The sequence below is a fragment of the Leuresthes tenuis genome, unplaced genomic scaffold (assembly GCF_036924035.1).
Source record: "Leuresthes tenuis unplaced genomic scaffold, fLeuTen1.0.hap1 SCAF_16, whole genome shotgun sequence".
NCBI lineage: Eukaryota > Metazoa > Chordata > Actinopteri > Atheriniformes > Atherinopsidae > Leuresthes > Leuresthes tenuis.
Window position 1 is genome coordinate 3,330,413 of NW_027325370.1, and position 17,167 is coordinate 3,347,579.

Sequence of the window (17,167 nt, forward strand, 5' to 3'; positions counted from 1 at the left end):
TTTTTACCAGCCTTAGTTATCAAGTAATATTCTCACCAAATGTACATATCTAATGGTACATTTTTTTATTACATGGTACAGTCCAGTTTAGTGCAGCTCGGCTCACATCTTTTTTCTTCTTGATTCTCAATTGTAGGTAGTACAAAGTAACTGATACAATATGATACCTCGGCCTAAGGTCTAAGTGAGCTGAACTGATATGATATATGGTGACATGGCATCACCTGTGGGTGTAAACACCTCTTTACAGCAGCCCCCACACACAAAAAAATGTTAATTTCCAAAGAAATAGTTTGATCGTCTGGCACATCTCATACTGTATCCATTACTAATGAATACATTTACATGTTTATCACTTTGTTTCTCTGCTGCCAGGAGCTAAGCTGTGCTTCACACAGGCTCCACAAGCGTCTGCAAACATTCTGCATTTTGTTTAGATTACATTGATTTGGGCCTCGACGAAAACCGGAAGTGATTTTAGTTAAGAAAATAAAACGGGAAAAACGTCTTTGCCGACATTAAAAGAAGCATGCAGGCTACATGAAACTTAAGAATACTTCTCACTTAGATTCTGATACATTGAGTTAACTTTGAACGTTGGAAACAATCGGGAAATGTGTTTTTCCTACATGGGTTGTTTGGCAGATTAGCATTAAGCTAGCGGTTACTATGAGTTCCGTACGTTAGCGGCTAGTTAGCGCTATGCTAGCACTTGTTTATTGCACCAAACAGATTGAGGATGATGTGTTATGTACTCTCATGTGTTCAAAAGGAAATGATATGTGGCTTATAATGTTATGTGAGTTAAAGCCAGCTCAACTTCGGCTGTGATATGCTCATATGTTTCACTGTGAAGCTTTAAAATGTATGGTTTAAAGTTTGTGTTTGTTTGAATGTTATAAAATGCAGTAAATTTATTTGTTTACAGTTTAACCGTCTTGACCGGGTAATTCACCAGGAAATAAACAACAACAATAAAGACTAGTTTATGATATTCATAACACCAACAGCACGGAAAACGGATTGTAATGAAAAAAGAAGGTTTACAGCAGAGCCACGTTGAACCATTCAGCACAGGACTGAACCGTATAATGGAAAAATGGCATAAATGGGCTTTTATTTGACTATCTTTGGAACAATTGTAGATTCACCATCAGCCTTGAGAAAGTGACGTCAGATTCTTTTGTTGAATACTCCTTCAAATCTTTTAAACTTAGTGGAAAATGTCAACATGTCAACAAAGTCATTTAGTTATTTCTAACAAGTGACGTCAAGCGGAGATTCTGTGGAGGTTGAAATATCCACAGGGACACGTTAAATGATTTATTAAGATTATAGTTGTCCTGTTTATTGCCATAGCAAGTGACTCACGTGGCCATGGACTGTGCAGTGAAATCATTTGTCCTTACCTGTGTCATCTGAGTTTGTGAAGGAGGTGGAGGAAGCACTCCTTTTGACTTTGAAGTATTTCTTTCACAAAGAGAGATTCAAACATTTGAGTTAATTTATTATGCATTAAAAACATAAACTGTAGAAAGATAGACTGATGTTTTCACGTTTAGAATAAAACATACCGGGACTCTGTGGACTGAGATGTGTGTGTGGTGGTTATGGTAGCTATCTTCTCAGCGTTAGTCAGCAGAGAGGCATTGGAAGATTCTGGAAATATACAAGAAAAAATAAAATACATAGAAAAAGCAAACAAGCTGAAATGAAGTGGCTGCTTTTATTAAATGCATTCACCTGACACTCTGGAGTCTAGAGGAGTCCCTGAACCCCCCACAGGCAGCTCTATTCAACCTGATGCTAACTGTCTGTGATGTTGTCACTTGCCATTTGCTCATGGAAAACACTGGTTCCTCTTTACGAAATAAGCAGTAAAGAGAAGGAAAAAAAGCCCTGACACGCATCATTGGGGGAGTCAGGGGGGGGGCAAGGACAACTGTCTTTTTCTTGCTTTTCTTTAATATCATCTCATCACAGGCAAGAGCAAAGCATCAAGAATAAGCCTCAATGACACTGGCAGGACAACAGCTCTGTCTGTGTTTAGCAGGAACATCAGTCTGACTCATTTGTCTCCGGCTTCTTACTCACAGCTCCCTCATCACGTTCTCTCAGAGGGTAACAGTCTGCTGAAGCCCAGCTTTTTAGCCGGTGTGTCTTGCGTTGTTAACATATGTCAACCATGGGTTAACTTTCGGTCTTAATTAAACTTCATTTATCCCTGTGGGAGGTGTTGACGCACAGCTCTGCTCGGGATCGGATTTGACTGACCAGCGGCACATGAGTGATTCTAACTAGCAGATTGGGTCACAGACTGCTTGAACTGACACATTATGCTATTCTACTTCCTTTTACAGCCTAAAGCTGAGAGACTGACGCAGCCGGGAAGCACTGGATTAAATGTGACTTGTTTTTATTGTGTTGATTATATTCTATCCTTTCAAACTAACAGCACATTCAGCAAGTAAAATAAAGAAATAGCAGAGAAAGAGGGGAATCGTGGAAATGCCACAGAAGCATCCAGGGGCAACTTCATCTTACTCCCACTCAGTGACTCACTTTCTAACACGAGGGTTCACACCCTGATGAATAGTGCTCTTGCCTGTGAAAAGCTTCAGTGCCCTTTGCTTCCTACCACAACCATGAATAAGTTACATCATGCTGCATTATGAAACAGCCGAGTGAAACTGGAAGCCAGGAGCCTTACCATCACCCGGGATGATCCGGAGCGAGACGGTGTTTCCGGCTTCCTTGATCAGGTTGACGATGTCCGAGTGCGACTTGTTGGTGATGGAGCAGCCGTTAACAGCCAGTATTCGGTCCCCGACCTTCAGTTTGCCGCAGCGGTCCGCCGGGCTGCCCTCGATGATGCGCCCTATTTTGTGGGGCATTGCCACACAAGCATTTCCAGCTTTTGTGTTAGCATGTATATTTTGCATGTAAAAAGTGGTGTGTGGTTATGATTTGTTTGATTGATTTTGTTTATTTGCATTTGATAAGACAGGAAAAAGAGGGAGAAAACAGGGAGAAAAGAAGGAAAGGGAAGAAAGGTTAATTATCCAAATCAGTGCATCCCAATCCACCCGCAGAGAGCCAATATGTTGTGCATGCATCCTCAGTTAGCACACAGCTGGCAGTACTCATACAAAATAGCACATTTCTGTAAAGGCAGAAGCAAATCCATGTCAGAAACCAAACTCCTCTGAAAATGCAGATGTCCTTTGGTCCCATAGCCCAACACGTTAATTAATGAGTAGTGAAGCAGCCGAATCACCGGATCAATAAGCATTTGGCCTTTATTATACAGTCAAGTAATTGAGCTGTGGTATCTCAACCAGCAGAGTTTTAAAGAGTGATTTAGTGCCTGTGGCCTCTATGTGTCATAAAGTCTGAGGTAAATCATCGCTCCTCTCTATACGCCCTCCTTGTATCCAGCAGCCTTTGCAGCATCTATATATATTACATCATCTACAGTCCAGGTTAGCCTCCCCCTGGCTTGATTGAGAACGCGCTTGAATGCTGTCACTTTATCTAAACAAAGAGTTATGGGACGTTACGGGGTGTGGAAAGGATATAATACCCAATCTGCTAAGCACAATGTCAACCCCAGGTCAGTGTAAGAGGGAATGAGGGGGGGGGGATGTGCCCTGATGGACTGGAGCAAAATGGCTTGCATCATTGATGTATGTGAGACTAAATCAGCAGAAATGGTTTTTCACAGGACTGAGACATCTGGGACTCCTGGAGGAATGCTCACAGTATTGTTTTTTATTCATTTCTTAGTAAAACAGAGTCCTCTGTCAGATTTTAGTGTGTCTTAAATGGTCAGAATCCATCCAGATCGCTGCATGACAGCGCAGTAGAAATTCATCTCATCCTCCCACAAGGAATAGTGATGGAGGGGAAATAAGACAGAAGGGTAGCAGCAATAGCTTCCACTGTCAGAGAGGTCATTATCAACAGCAGGCTCATTCTCACACAAACGACAGCAATGGAGCTTTGGCAGCCCGCTAAATGGAGGGTGAGGGCCACGATGAGGCATGAATCCGCGGCGGTGGTGTCGTGATAAAGCTGCAGACACACCTGATCCTGAGGGAGTCTGCTCTGCAGGTCTGTGACCTCAGCCTGTGCATTTCATTCAAATACTACTGCTATTCATGTGTGAAGACTGCATATATGCAGTAATCCTGCCAGAAGATGGAATCTTATGTGGTACTTTCACACTTTCTGTGCGTCAACGTAAGACAAACTGCTTTGGATGAGAATGTGCTGAAAAGAGCTTAAATAGCACTGAATATAATGCAGGAAAAATGCCATAAAGGTTTCCACATACTGGAACTTACATATTCTGTAAATCGTCATTTCTCTTGCCTGCAAAGACCCACTGCCTTGCAGCACAATGGTTCCTGGTTCCTGGTCTCATGCTTACTGTGTTAAATCAGCAGATTCTTTCTGTGTTTTCTCCCACAGTCCAGTGTGTTAAGTTTATTTATTACTACCGGCTATTACCAAATGGTGTTATAGTTTCTGATTATTGTCAGTACATGAGCCAAGAAAATAAGAAAATCTAATTATTAATTATACAGCTTTACCATTATACATGAACATGTTAGTCTGACTGAAACTGTAATAAATAGAATTTGTCAGAATAACCTGTCTAATGTGATTTAAAGTTTAATTCTTCCTGCATGTAAACTGGACTCAAACCGACCCGGGGGCTCTGCACATGCACCATTCCATGTCCAAGGAGATAGCTATTATCTAATTAGTAAAAAACGTAAAGCTTACAGTTCCTAAGATAAATACAGAGCTGAAAAGCTGTCCAATTCACTGCTCAACATGGCTCCAGTTTGTCAGCAGCCAGACTGCTTGCCCGTTCTTTTTGTGATGTGCCATGCCAGTCAGAAAAAGCCTGATACTGATGGTCTGAAAAGGGGCGTTTAGCCAATAAATCAACTGCCATCCTGTGATTATATAGTGGGACAGGGTCAGCCGTCCAGTCAAATGCTCAGTAAAGCTGTAACCAACTAAACACTGAGCATACCTGATGACTTTAAGTGCTGCTTTGAGCCCAACATATTGCTCTTTTTAGAAACTATCTGCTCACAATCAGAAAGAGAAATAATCCCAGAGAAAGCAAAGAATCATCATTCAAGTAACATGCAGCAGTTCAGAGGACAACTCCTATCGATTTAGATTAAAGTTCAAACAGTGTCCTCTGAGAACACCAAACTTGTTCTTCCTCACTTACCGAAGGTGGTGCTGGCATCAGGCCTGGAAACGGATGACACAATGACAAACCCGAATCCCTCGTTCTCGCCTCGCTGGATCTCCACGTCGTAGGGCTGCAGGGAGGCGGGCACCACGGCGCTGCCACTGCCACCTCCACCGCCGCTGCCGATGCCGCTGGTGGAGCCGCTGCCGGAGCTGACAGTGTTGAGCGAGTTCTGGCTGCCCTGAGGGGTCCGCTTTCCCTCCGTCAGACTGGGCGCCTGGGTGCTGCTGTGGTGGGAGGAGGCCGGCGAGGGCGGGACATCGCCTTCTCCTTTTGACACTGGGGATGAGGAGGTTTGTTTACAGAACATTCAGGTGACAGTGCATGAAACGCAGGTTCTCTGAGTCTCTTCACCTCCGTATCCGGTGGTCTTGCGTCTGACACTGAGGTTGACGTGGCCCTGCTTGGCGGCCTGCTGCATCAGCTGCACCACCAGCTGGTGAGACTTGCCTACGACCGCTGTGCCGTCCACGCAGATTAGCTCATCACCTGACCGCAGGCGCCCATCTTCATCTGCGGCGCCATACTTCACTATGTGTCCGATGTAGATCTGGACAAGGGAAGCACACACCGTGACTGAGTCTGCGGAGTCACATAATGCAGCAGCTTTGCAGCTATGAATCTAAGCTAATGAGGAGTTAGACTACGGTGAATAAAAGCATCAGAAAAAGTGCAGGGATTCAGCAGCCGTTCAGAGTATACTGTTGCATAACTTCAAGGTATTTGCAGCTGACATAGGCGATACCAAGAGGGCCAATGCAGCCTTGTGTGCTTTAGGCATTATGTGGGGGTGTACATGCAGCGCTGACAGAAACACACATACGGATATTATGCAGCTTCTCTGGCACAAAAAACAAGCTCTAACTCCTGTGGGGCAGACCTGAAGCCTGCTGCCATCTTATTTCTCCCTTTTCCTCAATTTCTGCCTTTCACTCTTCTTCTTGCTCCCTCTTTAAGACAAATATATGACGCACAACAACAAGGATTGGTGGATAAGGCCCGTGCTTCTCTTAACAAGCTGTCTATATGATCCTCCAGAGAGCAACAGCTCCAGTTAGAGAAGGGGAGTGATGTGTTAGGACTTATTCTGGTGTGAAGGCAGACAGAACAGAAAGACAGGACACTAACGAAGCAAAGGCATCACATGCTGTATGCATGTGCGCTTCAGTCCTGTAATTCGTAAGCTATTACAATAAACCGATAATGACATCTAAAGGTAAAGTGATACTTACAGGTTCCCCAGGCTCATTTCCTCCTAAGATGCGAAAGCCAAACCCTGTATCCTTCCGCCAAAGGAAGATGTCCTGCTCCTGGCTATCTGGCACTGAAATGCACGAGAGAATGAGTAAGAAAACTCCACAGAGAGCCACCACCACAGATCTGCAAGCTTCAGTCGGTGTTTACTGATTAGAATATACGACCCAAAAGAAAACAGACATTCAGACATTCATTCTATTTGTTATGAAAGTCAATTTCTGCATTTCAGGTCTGCAACACATTCCCAATCAATGCATAAAGGAATTAATGGGAAAAAACCCAGAAATGTTTATGTTTCTGTATTTATCAGACGCTTTTATCCAAACTGACTTACAAATGAAGATATAACAGCTTTATAAAAAGCTAACAATAAGCTACATAGAAGGAACCCAGGAGTCCGACTCTGTCAGAGGGGACAGAGTAGAGATAGGGTGCAGGCATAGAAGGAAGTGCAGAAAGATAAAGTGCAGAGATAGAGGGGGGAGGGAAGTACAAGGTAAGTGCTGGGATAGGAGATGCTCTCTGAAGAGCTGGGTTTTCAGGAGCTTCTTGAAGATAGACAGGGACGCCCCTGTTCTGGTAGCGCTCGGTAGGTCATTCCACCATCGTGGGACGACACATGAACAGAGTTTGGATTGTCTTAGGCGTGGTGTAGGAGCTGCTAGACGACAATCCTGGGACCAACGGAGGGACCCAGTTGGGACAGAAGCCTTTGCAAGAGCCTTCAAGTAGATGGAGCCGTTCCATTAAGCTCTTTGTAGCTAACATCAGGGACTTGAAGCTGATGCGGGTGGCTAAGGGCAGCCAGAGGAGCTCAATGAACAGTTTCAGGTACCGAGGACACCCATCTTTGCAGTGCTGCAGCTGTTTCGTCTCATTTTTCCTGCAGACATGTTTTAAGTTGTGCAGCAGTACAGGGAAAACATGCCATCTGGAGGGCAGGATACGTTGTTTTACAGTCTCAGAGTACGTTTCAGCATTAATGCTGCTGTCAGAGAAGTATGAATTACTTCTGCAGTGAGCATCGATGTAATCCAGTTTTATCAGAGCTAAGCTTTTGGTTTGGTTTTAAACGGTTTCTGCACACATTTGTTGACAAACTGGAGATCCTCCATCCAGCTTTGCTCCTCATAAATTCAGCCTTTTGTGGATACTACTCTGTTCCAAGTCATGATTACAGTCACCTGTTGAAATCTACTGTTTGCAATCACAGTTAAACTGGCCGGTCTCAGCTTTGGTTCGACGTGTTGCAGCTTTATTCAGTAAATCAGACATCAAACGAGGCCGTAAAGTCTTCGCTCTGCCTTTGTCGTACTTGCAGGCCTGAAATTTGAAAGTTTTCTCAATGCAGATCATCCCTCATTTACAGCAACAGCCATCTGAAACACACACGTTCATTTGTCCCCCCCCCCCATGTATTGCAGCTCGTCTGCTTTACAGCAAACGCACTCGAGTGTACATCCCCACACCTTCGCATCTCACCACAGAGCAAGCAGACTGTGGAGGAGGACACAGGCAGTTTGGTGTCAGTCTATTCAGCCCACAGGGCCCGGTACACCCAGGAGGCTCGAGCCATTTTATGCACTGCCTGCTGCCTCCATGGTTGCAATGCAAGGCCAGCAGTGGACCTATTAGCTATATGAATTAATGTCACAGAAGTCTCAACTGAAAACTGCAAACACACAAAGCCGGTACCTGCTGTTTGGCTAACATCACCCACGGGAACCTTGGGTCAAAACCCTTCAGCACCAAGCAGACTATCTGACTATTAGGGCAAAAAAAAGAGGAAAAAGAGGCACAAACACAAGCTGAACACTGGAGATTTTCAGGAATATTTAGTCAAATGTAGTCTATATTCTCTCCATTTTCATTCTCATACTGGAACATGATTGGAAAACTTTAGAGGCGAAGTGCATGTGTGATATATATGATTTATATGCAGGCTATAAGAGGAGAGCACCTGTAATAACCGAAGCCAAAGCAAGTCAGCTAAGGAGAGTACCACATCTCTTAGAAGAGGTGGAAAGCAGAACTTGGGCTGCTTTAACACAGATTTTACTAATCTAAAATGTTTCCAGAGACATTTCGGAGGGGCTGCACATGGAAACCCAAAGATCCAACACATGCTCCGGACTCCTTGTTCTGATTACCCACATACCTACAAGGAAAAACCTCCTGACAGTAAGTTAGAACCTAAAACGCCTCTTGGATGAGAGATGAAATGTTCAGTGGTCCAGCTCCCATCCCTTTAAGCTCTCAGGACTCACCTTTCAATCACACTGTACTGCCACTGAAATAGTAGATGCATGAATGCCCCGACTCACCAATTCAAGCAGATATGGGAGCTGGTATGTGGCAGCATGAATAGATATGAAAACACAGATAGAATCTGGGCCTCTTTGTCATTCTTTGTCTGTCTCTTTCTCCTTGTTTCATTGTCTCCCCTCTTACTCACTGAATAAAAAGCTGGAGCTCCTTCAGGGGTTATCAAACAGATCTACCAATCATCTGCAGCTTAAAGCAGCCCATTGAGGTTAATATTTCAGCAGCAGCCCCAGATTCTACATGCTGCCATCATCATTAACCAACACTGCGGCCCGCGACCCGTGCAAGGTCGGCACATCTGGTCGGGAACGGCTACGAATGCTACAAGCTAACACAAAAACGCCATCTTTTGCAACACAAAGCTACTTCTCTCTCTCCATCCTCAGCTGACATGCCACCACTGGTGCAGGATGGGAAGGATCAGGAATGCATTTCAGTCATTTTGAAGGATCTCATGGACTCCTCTGTAACAAACACTTACACTTTAGAGTTTCCCCATGAATAATATAATAACAGGCCGTGACTAAAAGGATGTTGAGGAGCCTTATGGCTGTCGACTATCTAATGTGATGTTGCTGTTTTGGGTACATTAACCGTTGACTAAACAGAGGCTGGCATGATACAGGCTGTTTGGCTTCGAGTAAATTCATCTTTCCACTGGATGATGTGAGGTCAAGTGTGCCTTCGTGCCCTGTGTAGGTACCAGATGTGCTCGGGGCCCTGCGATTGGCTGGATATTGGCACGATGACGTAAGGGAATGTGATTGGTTCGGTGTAGGTACCAGATGTGTTCGGGGCCCTGCGATTGGCTGGATATTGGCACGATGACGTAAGGGAATGTGATTGGTCCGGTGTAGGTACCAGATGTGCTTGGGGCCCTGCGATTGGCTGGATATTGGCACGATGACGTAAGGGAATGTGATTGGTCCGGTGTAGGTACCAGATGTGCTCGGGGCCCTGCGATTGGCTGGATATTGGCACGATGACGTAAGGGAATGTGATTGGTCCGGTGTAGGTACCAGATGTGCTCGGGGCCCTGCGATTGGCTGGATATTGGCACGATGACGTAAGGGAATGTGATTGGTCCGGTGTAGGTACCAGATGTGCTCGGGGCCCTGCGATTGGCTGGATATTGGCACGATGACGTAAGGGAATGTGATTGGTCCGGTGTAGGTACCAGATGTGCTCGGGGCCCTGCGATTGGCTGGATATTGGCACGATGACGTAAGGGAATGTGATTGGTCCGGTGTAGGTACCAGATGTGCTCGGGGCCCTGCGATTGGCTGGATATTGGCACGATGACGTAAGGGAATGTGATTGGTCCGGTGTAGGTACCAGATGTGCTCGGGGCCCTGCGATTGGCTGGATATTGGCACGATGACGTAAGGGAATGTGATTGGTCCGGTGTAGGTACCAGATGTGCTCGGGGCCCTGCGATTGGCTGGATATTGGCACGATGACGTAAGGGAATGTGATTGGTCCGGTGTAGGTACCAGATGTGCTCGGGGCCCTGCGATTGGCTGGATATTGGCACGATGACGTAAGGGAATGTGATTGGTCCGGTGTAGGTACCAGATGTGCTCGGGGCCCTGCGATTGGCTGGATATTGGCACGATGACGTAAGGGAATGTGATTGGTCCGGTGTAGGTACCAGATGTGCTCAGGGCCCTGCGATTGGCTGGATATTGGCACGATGACGTAAGGGAATGTGATTGGTCCGGTGTAGGTACCAGATCTGCTCGGGGCCCTGCGATTGGCTGGATATTGGCACGATGACGTTAGGGAATGTGATTGGTCCTGTGTAGGTACCAGATGTGCTCGGGGCCCTGCGATTGGCTGGATATTGGCACGATGACGTAAGGGAATGTGATTGGTCCGGTGTAGGTACCAGATGTGCTCGGGGCCCTGCGATTGGCTGGATATTGGCACGATGACGTAAGGGAATGTGATTGGTCCGGTGTAGGTACCAGATGTGCTCAGGGCCCTGCGATTGGCTGGATATTGGCACGATGACGTAAGGGAATGTGATTGGTCCTGTGTAGGTACCAGATGTGCTCGGGGCCCTGCGATTGGCTGGATATTGGCACGATGACGTAAGGGAATGTGATTGGTCCGGTGTAGGTACCAGATGTGCTCGGGGCCCTGCGATTGGCTGGATATTGGCACGATGACGTAAGGGAATGTGATTGGTCCGGTGTAGGTACCAGATGTGCTCGGGGCCCTGCGATTGGCTGGATATTGGCACGATGACGTAAGGGAATGTGATTGGTCCGGTGTAGGTACCAGATGTGCTCGGGGCAGCCAGATCTGCCACTCGTAAAAACTTTTTTTCCAATACAAAATGTATTTGGAAACTGAGTTAATCATGTCAGCATTTCGATAAAGTCACAAAAAAACATCTTTTAAGAAAACATAAAATAGTGGTAGTTTACTCCATTATTTACATTTTATGAATGAAGTATTTTTTGCCAATATGAGGTTATTCAATAGAAACTCCAACTTTTCCATTTCATAAGAACTATGAAGAACCGCGAAAACGACTTCACTGGGTTGTTTTTTTTACGACTTCAGTAAGTTGTCCGGACCAATCACATTCCCTTACGTTACCGTGCCAACGCCCAGCCAATCATAGCATGTGACATCACCAGCAGGCGCAGGGCCCCGAGCACATCTGGTACCTACAGCTGCTCTATCATTTCTGTACTTGAAAGTTCTTGAAAGCATGGAAATGACAACCCTTATACAAGGCTTCTGTCCCAACTGGGTCCCTCCGTTGGTCCCAGGATTGTCGTCTAGCAGCTCCTACACCACGCCTAAGACAATCCAAACTCTGTTCATGTGTCGTCCCACGATGGTGGAATGACCTACCGAGCGCTACCAGAACAGGGGCGTCCCTGTCTATCTTCAAGAAGCTCCTGAAAACCCAGCTCTTCAGAGAGCATCTCCTATCCCAGCACTTACCTTGTACTTCCCTCCCCCCTCTATCTCTGCACTTTATCTTTCTGCACTTCCTTCTATGCCTGCACCCTATCTCTACTCTGTCCCCTCTGACAGAGTCGGACTCCTGGGTTCCTGCTATGTAGCTTATTGTTAGCTTTTTATATAGCTGTTATATCTTCATTTGTAAGTCAGTTTGGATAAAAGCGTCTGATAAATACATAAATATAAAGAAGTGGCACAAACAAGCACACCATCAGTCTCAGTCATCTGCTTGCATGTGTTTTTAAGGGCTCTGGAGGCCCGTTTTATCACAGGATCAGTTGTGACTCAAACAAAAAGACATTAAAATGCACAAATACATAATGTACATTAGATTAGATTTACAGCTCCTGATTAATAAAAAAAACTAACAAGACAACAAGAGATAAGTACTCACATCGACTCTCATACATGCTTCTGGACTGTGCCCAGATCTTAAAGGGGTCTGGCTTCTTCTGCAGGGTGAGAGTGCCATCTGCGGGGTCCAGGGGGGGCAGGCCTGGCAGAGGCTGGGTTGGGGCAGCAGGAGTGGGAGCCACCGCCTCACTGGGCATGGCAGAGGGTGGGTGGCTGGGAGAATCGGTGTGGGTGCTGCGATGGCTGCACACACTGTGCTGGGAGCTGCTCTGACTGTCCTTTCTCTCCAACTGGTGCTGGGTGGACAGAGGGCAGAAAGGGGTGTGTGGGTAGAAATGTTCAGGCAGAAGGTGGAGAGACAGGGCAGAAGGTGGAGAGACAGGGCAGAAGGTGGAGAGACAGGGTAGAAAGGGGTGTGTGGGTAGAAATGTTCAGGCAGAAGGTGGAGAGACAGGGCAGAAGGTGGAGAGACAGGGCAGAAGGTGGAGAGACAGGGCAGAAGGTGGAGAGACAGGGCAGAAGGTGGAGAGACAGGGCAGAAGATGGAGAGACGGGGCAGAAGGTGGAGAGACAGGGCAGAAGGTGGAGAGACAGGGCAGAAGGTGGAGAGACAGGGTAGAAAGGGGTGTGTGGGTAGAAATGTTCAGGAAGAAGGTGGAGAGACGGGGCAGAAGGTGGAGAGACAGGGCAGAAAGGGGTGTGTGGGTAGAAATGTTCAGGAAGAAGGTGGAGAGACGGGGCAGAAGGTGGAGAGACAGGGCAGAAGGTGGAGAGACAGGCCAGAAAGGGGTGTATGGGTAGAAATGTTCAGGAAGAAGGTGGAGAGACAGGCCAGAAGGTGGAGAGACAGGGCAGAAGGTGGAGAGACAGGGCAGAAAGGGGTGTGTGGGTAGAAATGTTCAGGCAGAAGGTGGAGAGACAGGGCAGAAGGTGGAGAGACAGGGCAGAAGGTGGAGAGACAGGGCAGAAGATGGAGAGACGGGGCAGAAGGTGGAGAGACAGGGCAGAAGGTGGAGAGACAGGGCAGAAGGTGGAGAGACAGGGTAGAAAGGGGTGTGTGGGTAGAAATGTTCAGGAAGAAGGTGGAGAGACAGGGCAGAAGGTGGAGAGACAGGCCAGAAAGGGGTGTGTGGGTAGAAATGTTCAGGAAGAAGGTGGAGAGACAGGCCAGAAGGTGGAGAGACAGGCCAGAAGGTGGAGAGACAGGGCAGAAGGTGGAGAGACAGGGCAGAAAGGGGTGTGTGGGTAGAAATGTTCAGGCAGAAGGTGGAGAGACAGGGCAGAAGGTGGAGAGACAGGGCAGAAGGTGGAGAGACGGGGCAGAAGGTGGAGAGACAGGGCAGAAGGTGGAGAGACGGGGCAGAAGGTGGAGAGACGGGGCAGAAGGTGGAGAGACGGGGCAGAAGGTGGAGAGACGGGGCAGAAGGTGGAGAGACGGGGCAGAAGGTGGAGAGACAGGCAGAAGGTGGAGAGACAGGGCAGAAGGTGGAGAGACAGGGCAGAAGGTGGAGAGACAGGCCAGAGAGAGGCAGAAAAAAAGAGATAAGTGAGTCAATGAATGGAGTGAGATGGAGGACAAAGAGTGAGGAAAAAAGCACCCAAGGTCATCTTCTTTAGATATTGCAGTCAAACATTTCTCACTAAAAATGTGAGGAGAAATGACATGGTTTCCATGGTTGCAAGACATACGGCTCGAAACATGAGGGAATATTAAGAATCACAGATACTGCCACCCTGACATTTATTGCAAAATGTCCACTGTGTGGAGAAGCGATGTTGTATTCTACGTATTCGTTTGCCTTTAGAGCAATCTGCTTTAAAAAGAAATAATAAATTATTTGGTTTTGTGCTTGAAAATCGCAAAGACAGGAACATTAAATTGCTCAACATGTCTTTCCATTAAGTTCTCTGAAAACGATGCTCATTCAGATCCCAGATCTTTTACTCCCACTGGTCTTAATTTTGTAATCTGTGCCACAATCAGCTCAATCTCACCGTAAAACCCTTTTATTTATTCTAACACAGGACTCTTTTATGGCTTTGACTGTGCAGCCATTCTTTTATTCTGCTCCTGCAACCAGAGAATGCACATTAAAAACTTTTCTACCTCATAAAAACGAGTCCTTCTTGGTAAATGTGATTACTGACAGTGAAAAAAATGCATTTTTTGTTGGTATGAATAATAAATCAGTGCATGAAATGCATCTGTTAGAGATGGAGGGGTCAAATTGCAGTTATCCTTCCTAATGAGGACCATACAAAACTGACGTCTCATTAGATCACGGGAAACTAGCTTAATGGGGTGGGACAGCCCAGTTTCCCTTGCATATGGGAGTTTCCTTTCAGCATCTATTTAGGCTTTGACCTGGAGGCGAAACGGTTGTTCTTGGCTGACACAAAGTCACATGCAGCATGACATTTCCCTGACATAACACAGAGGAAACCGTCTCTTCCCAAGTGGAAAGCTATCCTTGGTTACCTTGACTCCCTAACGACACCCACCCGTCTCACGGTGCCACTCGTTGTGACCTGGATAGGGAACTGATGGAAAACAAAAATAATCCTAATCCCAAAATCTAGTCAGATCAGGGGAGGGCTTTTAATGTCCAAAAAGAAACGCAGGAGCAGGTTTTCTTCTTCTGAACTGACCTGTCGCTGAGCCCCTCTAAGAGGAACAGCCTTTGGAATAATGTGGTGGCTCTTCACAGGTAAAACTGGGTGACAGCAGTTTAAGGCTGTACTGACATCTCTTTTGAGTCTGTGTTGATTTTATTATCTGGTTGAAATGAATTGTCCCCTTAGAGACCCTTCCACTACTTAAAATATTGTCTTCCTGGCTCTTTTTCTTTTTCCTTCTGCCTTTCAGCTCACTGAGGCACCATTTCTCCCCTTCTCAGTGCTTCCTCTCCATTCATGCTGTGTTTCCACGCTGTTTCCCCTCCCTTTTTCCTCTGTTTTCTTCATGCCTCTTTCTCCCATCTCCCCTCGGCTGTGGCTGTCTGCCCCCCCCCCCCCCCCTGAACAGCTGGTCACTGTTACACTGCTCTGCTCAGGCTACGCTCAATCAGTCACAGGGTGGCAGCATGGCAGGAGTGAGGCGATGTAGACGGAGAACAGGAAGATTTAAAACAAAGAGAAGTGAGAGAAAAACATGTAGCAAGAGTGACTGAGAAAGAAAAGTGAGGAGGATTGATGGCAGCAGGAAAAGGGGACTCTATCTGAAGCTTTAGATGCAGAACTGTGAAGCAGGAGTGGCTTTTGTTCTTAAAATAGCACTTCATGCAATGATATGCACACACAAAAGCAACGAAGACATGCAACTCACCACCAGCTTTGGACTCCTCTTGGCTGGCACCACTCCTGCAAAACATCGGCACAGAGACAGAGAGAGCATGAATGACCTGCGGCGCTCCTCCTCTGTCAAAACCTCCTCAGGACAAACGGAAGAACCTTGGCTTCCTGCTGCAGAGCAGAGCAGAGCGCAACTGGCCCGGCTCTGTTGCTGTCTCTCTCTGAGCAACACTCTGCACTAGGCTGCTTGCTAATCTAAGTGATCTCCTCCCCCCTGTGCTGGATCCCGCTCCACTCAGAGCTCTCAGGAGTTACTGATCCACCTGCATTAGACAGACTGACCGATTGTGCAGCAGCTGCTGGGACAGGCTACAGGTCCCCAGAGCAGCCTCAGATCCACTGTGGCACCCACAAGAAGCAGCATCACATCAAAGTTTTAGCCACAGAGATGTTTCCTCTCCTCTTAACTCCACTGCTTTGCTCAACGCTTGCATTCAGAAGCTGATCTTCACTCTCTGCCACCCCCCCCCACTCTTTTTTCCCTGTTCCCTCTCCCTTCTTCTCTTCCATGCTCCATGGCTTGCTGTGCTTTTATCCATCTCTATCTCTCTTATACAACAATCTGTAAAGAGTAACCAAGAAGATCAATCTCATTTGTGCTAATGAAATATTAATATCTGGAGCCACATGTCAGGGGAGATGATTCTCAGCTTAGCAGTGCAGGGAATAACATCCATTCTCCCTTAACTCCTTTCTTCCTTCCCAGCATTCGTCATTGTGCTACTTCTTCTAGCTCAAACACATGAACAGCAGTATGTTTTGGTCAGACTTCACCTGATTGTTTAAGCTCTTGTGCTGCTTTCCAGGAAACTCCAGTGCCACTAAAGCCCCTTTTCGTTGGATTTACCTCCAACACAGGATGTTGGGACCAAAATAGAAAAAACCGAATGCATAAACGACACGAGGCGGGATTGGGACAAGGGTTCGCTGTTGCCACGGCAATCAAGTAGCGTTGTATACAAAGGAGGGAAGTGAGAAGCACAGCTCATTGATATTAATTGCAGACCTTTGATCCCTAGCAGCCTCCTTCATCTTAATTTTTACTGTGGAGAGCATTGGAAATGCAGCTCAAACATGTGGAATCTTCCAGTGACAACAACACGCAACATGCAAGCATCCATCTTAGGCTCTTTCTGCTGCATTGGCATAAAAATCATTAAATGTTAAAACTCTCTGTTGCTGCAAAGCCCCACTCTACGTGATTCATAATTTATCCTTATTTTCTCTCTCGTGCGCTGGCTCCGTCTCTCAGTTTAAGGGGCGCCGGTTACTGGACCATCCCGGCTGCTGAAGGATTTTTCTTTTTCCGGTGGGTCTGACTGATTGCACGTGGATTTGTGGGTGTGGCTGACCCAGCAGGGACATACATCACAAGGTCAGATGTCAATAATAAGTGTTTCCCCTTTACGACAGCGGGTAATGTGACCCTCAAGCTCCAGATTGCACATGGTGGAAGGTCAATAAAACCCTTAGCTTTGAAACTAACACCGGAAATCTACAAATTGTCAATAAATTCATTTTAACTGGCATTGCACCTTTGGAAAAAAACATTTCAGTATGTGTGAGGGGAAAACAAACCCCCTACAAATCTGCTTAACTTACTCTAGCTTTGTGATGCTG

General features: G+C 46.5%; 2 protein-coding genes across 6 annotated transcripts in view; one reads left to right on the forward strand and one right to left on the reverse strand.

The window, feature by feature from the left end:
• qars1 (glutaminyl-tRNA synthetase 1) overlaps positions 1-17,167 on the forward strand; it is a 152,520-nt gene that overhangs the window by 119,994 nt on the left and 15,359 nt on the right. The gene's annotated exons all lie outside the window — the stretch shown is intronic.
• Positions 1-17,167, reverse strand: part of LOC140272371 (membrane-associated guanylate kinase, WW and PDZ domain-containing protein 1-like) — a 99,454-nt gene that overhangs the window by 6,305 nt on the left and 75,982 nt on the right. For 4 of the 5 annotated variants that reach the window (XM_072367793.1, XM_072367792.1, XM_072367790.1 and 1 more), the window contains 8 exons: positions 15,522-15,556; positions 12,237-12,492; positions 6,511-6,602; positions 5,633-5,828; positions 5,255-5,557; positions 2,711-2,914; positions 1,575-1,659; positions 1,410-1,470 (listed from right to left, as the gene is read on the reverse strand). In XM_072367793.1, coding sequence (XP_072223894.1) covers positions 1,410-1,470; positions 1,575-1,659; positions 2,711-2,914; positions 5,255-5,557; positions 5,633-5,828; positions 6,511-6,602; positions 12,237-12,492; positions 15,522-15,556 — 1,232 coding nt within the window. The remainder of the gene's footprint in view (positions 1-1,409; positions 1,471-1,574; positions 1,660-2,710; positions 2,915-5,254; positions 5,558-5,632; positions 5,829-6,510; positions 6,603-12,236; positions 12,493-15,521; positions 15,557-17,167) is intronic. The other variant, XM_072367791.1, reaches the window with a different exon arrangement.